General features: G+C 64.0%; 1 protein-coding gene across 1 annotated transcript; it reads right to left on the bottom strand.

Annotated features, from left to right (window-relative positions):
• Positions 1-254: 254 nt before the first annotated feature.
• Positions 255-2,709, bottom strand: RAB13 (RAB13, member RAS oncogene family; the record flags this gene model as incomplete). The annotated part of the gene is made up of 7 exons (XM_011366540.2): positions 255-781; positions 934-987; positions 1,078-1,143; positions 1,242-1,331; positions 1,409-1,486; positions 1,728-1,788; positions 2,645-2,709. Coding segments are annotated over 7 exons (489 nt in total), but the record flags the coding sequence as incomplete, so codon positions are not given.
• Positions 2,710-2,712: the final 3 nt, after the last annotated feature.

The raw sequence follows: 2,712 nt of genomic DNA, 5'->3' as shown, positions 1-2,712 counted from the left end.
AAAAAAAAAGAAAAAATCCTTCTGGAATTTCCCGGACAAGGCTCTGCCCACAGTGGTCCTCCAGCCCCATGACAGGGCGAGCATGTCCACACCCTCTGCCCCTCACTGTTTTCCTGCTGGGGAAGGGGGAGGTGTCGGACTGGTCCCGGCTCCCCAGACACCCGGCCAGACAAGGCGGCCCGACACCTCAAGGCAGGGGTCGGGTCTGAGTAGAAAGCAATCTGACAATAACGAACGCTACCCAAACCAGGGACGTCTGTGCAGATGGTGGCCTTTAATGCTGAGACCATGCAGAGTGACAGGATAGGACCGAACCCTCAGAGGGCGGTACTGACCAGCCTCTCGTGGGACCCTCAAACCTGCCGGGTACCAGAATCAGCCATTTGTCCACATCCGGCTTTGCCCCGGGGCACCCGGGCAGGCCTGAGGCCCAGGGCCGCCCTCCCGCGCCCTCTCTCCCCACCTCCCCTCACCTCCTCCCCCTTCCTGGGTCCTTCCCCTCTGGCTTCTCCCCCCTCCGTTCTGCCTCCTTTCCGTCTCTCCTCGTTCCTTCGCCTTCGTCCTTTCTTCTCCATTTTCCCTCCGCTCGCTCACCTCGTATCCATCTCTACCCCTCCAGGCCCCACCTGCCTGCCCCCCAGCCCCTCGGCCCTGCCCCCGTCAGGCTCAGCCTCCAGGCTTAGGGCGGGGAGGCCACCAGGCGTCCTCAGCCCAGGGAGCACTTGGCGTTCTTCTTGTCACCGGTTTTCAGGTCGGCGCTGGGGGGCTTGCCGCTGTTTCCCTGGAGGCAGAAAGGGGGTGCGGGTCGGGGCGAGGACGGCTGGCGGGGGTCTCAGGCCGTTCACTGTCGGAGGGGCACGGGACCCACCCTCTCGGGAAGCTTCGCGCGGCTCCCCTCAGCGCCCCCCGCTCAGCCCGGCGGAACCGACTCACCGCTCGCCGGCCTCCCGACTTGAGTAAGATGTCCCGGGCCAGGGAGCTGAAGGCCTGACGGGAGCGGGGCGGTCAGGTCGGCCCGCCGGGCGCCATCTCCCTCCCGGGGCCGGGCGCCGGGGGCCGGGGGCCGGGGTACCTCACCTCGTCCACATTCATGCTGGATTTGGCGCTCGTCTCGAAAAATCGGATTCCGTGCTCCCGGGCCAGCTGTCGGGGGAGCGGGAAGAAGGTTGGGAAAAGGGCGGGTGCCCCGAGCGCTCCGCCGGGCCCGCCCCGGAGCCTCGCCCGCCGACCCCGACCCTGACCTTGTCCGCCTGCTCCCGCGGCACCTTCCTCTTGGCCTCCATGTCGCTCTTGTTTCCCAGCAGCAGGCGCTCCACCCCGGCCGAGGCATTCTGGGAGCAAGGAGGCCGCCGCTCAGGCCGGGCCCGCGCCTCTTCCCGCCCCTCGGTCCTCCCGGGCCTCCCCTCACCTCCTTGATGCTCTTCATCCAGTTCTGGATGTTCTCGAAGGATTTCTCATCCGTGATGTCATACACCAGGATGATGCCCTGGGGGACGGCAGAGCTGGCAATGGAGCCTGGGGCCACACTCCTGTCTAGGTCTCCCACTGTCCCCCAAGTGACCCTGCAAGTTTTATCCACGAGTCAAACGGCCAGGCCTTACGGGGGCCCCCTGCGGCCCACGCGGGCACCCCCACTTCCCCTGCCCGAGCCCCTGCCTCTCTGTACGCAGAGCCCCCCGTGTCGCCTCGGCCCTCGGCCCTCCCGCGCCCGCAGGCGCGCTTCTCACCATGGCTCCCCGGTAGTAGGCAGTAGTTATCGTCTTGAATCGCTCTTGGCCAGCTGTGTCCCTGAGGAGGTGGAATGTTTCATGGGGTGGGACACAGGGAAGGGCTCCCCAAAGCGAGAACTGCCCCGGCCCCCGCCAGCTAAGAATTCAGCTTTGCAACGCGATGGGGCTGAAAGGCACAGAGTCGGGACACAGTGGAGGAGGATGACAGACAGACAGACAGGCTGATCCCGGCCGGCGACAGAGGCCGAAGCCACGAGACCTCCCGGCTCATTCTCTGGGCGCCCGCTCCGCGCCAAGCACTGCGTACATGTCATTTTACATGTGTGTGTCACGGCGTCGCATCCTCACCCTATGCCTGGGAGACATGTTTTATCGTCCCTATTTTACAAATGGGGAAACAGATTTGGGGAGGCGAAATGACTAACGAAGGTCATGCCTTGACAGAACCAGAATCGAACCAGTCTGCTCGTGTCCGTGGGACCCTAATGCCACCACGAAGCCTGGTTCCCCGTAAACACCTTCGGCTTCCCCGTGACAGCCACGTCAAACCTCCGCACTCGGCTTTCTGGGCTCCCCATCGTTTAGAGAGAGCATCAGACTTAGAACCAAGTCTCAAGCCGGCTACTCGCTGTTTAGCTGTTCGGAGCCAGTTTCCACATCGGAGCTGAACACGCGTTTGCCGTCCGGCTCAGAGGGAGCTCCGGGGCCGGGAGAGGCGAGAGTGACCGAAGAAGCTGAAAATAGTCGAGCGAACAGGAAGGGAGATGGAAGGACATCTGAGTGAAGCGACGGAAATGATTCCAAGTGCCGGGGGAAAAAGCCACGGGGTAAAGGAGAGGGATGAGGCCAAACAGGGGGAAGGGGCCGTGGGGGGCAGACGAGGAGTCCGGCGGGGAGCCCCGGGGGCCACTCACCAGACCTGCAGCTTGATCTTCTTCCCCTCTATGTCCACAGTGCGGATCTTGAAATCGATGCCTGGGGG

The sequence above is a fragment of the Pteropus vampyrus genome, unplaced genomic scaffold (assembly GCF_000151845.1).
Source record: "Pteropus vampyrus isolate Shadow unplaced genomic scaffold, Pvam_2.0 Scaffold124, whole genome shotgun sequence".
Classification (NCBI taxonomy): domain Eukaryota; kingdom Metazoa; phylum Chordata; class Mammalia; order Chiroptera; family Pteropodidae; genus Pteropus; species Pteropus vampyrus.
Note: the sequence above shows the minus strand (reverse complement) of the source record. Positions and strands in the feature narration are given on the sequence as shown.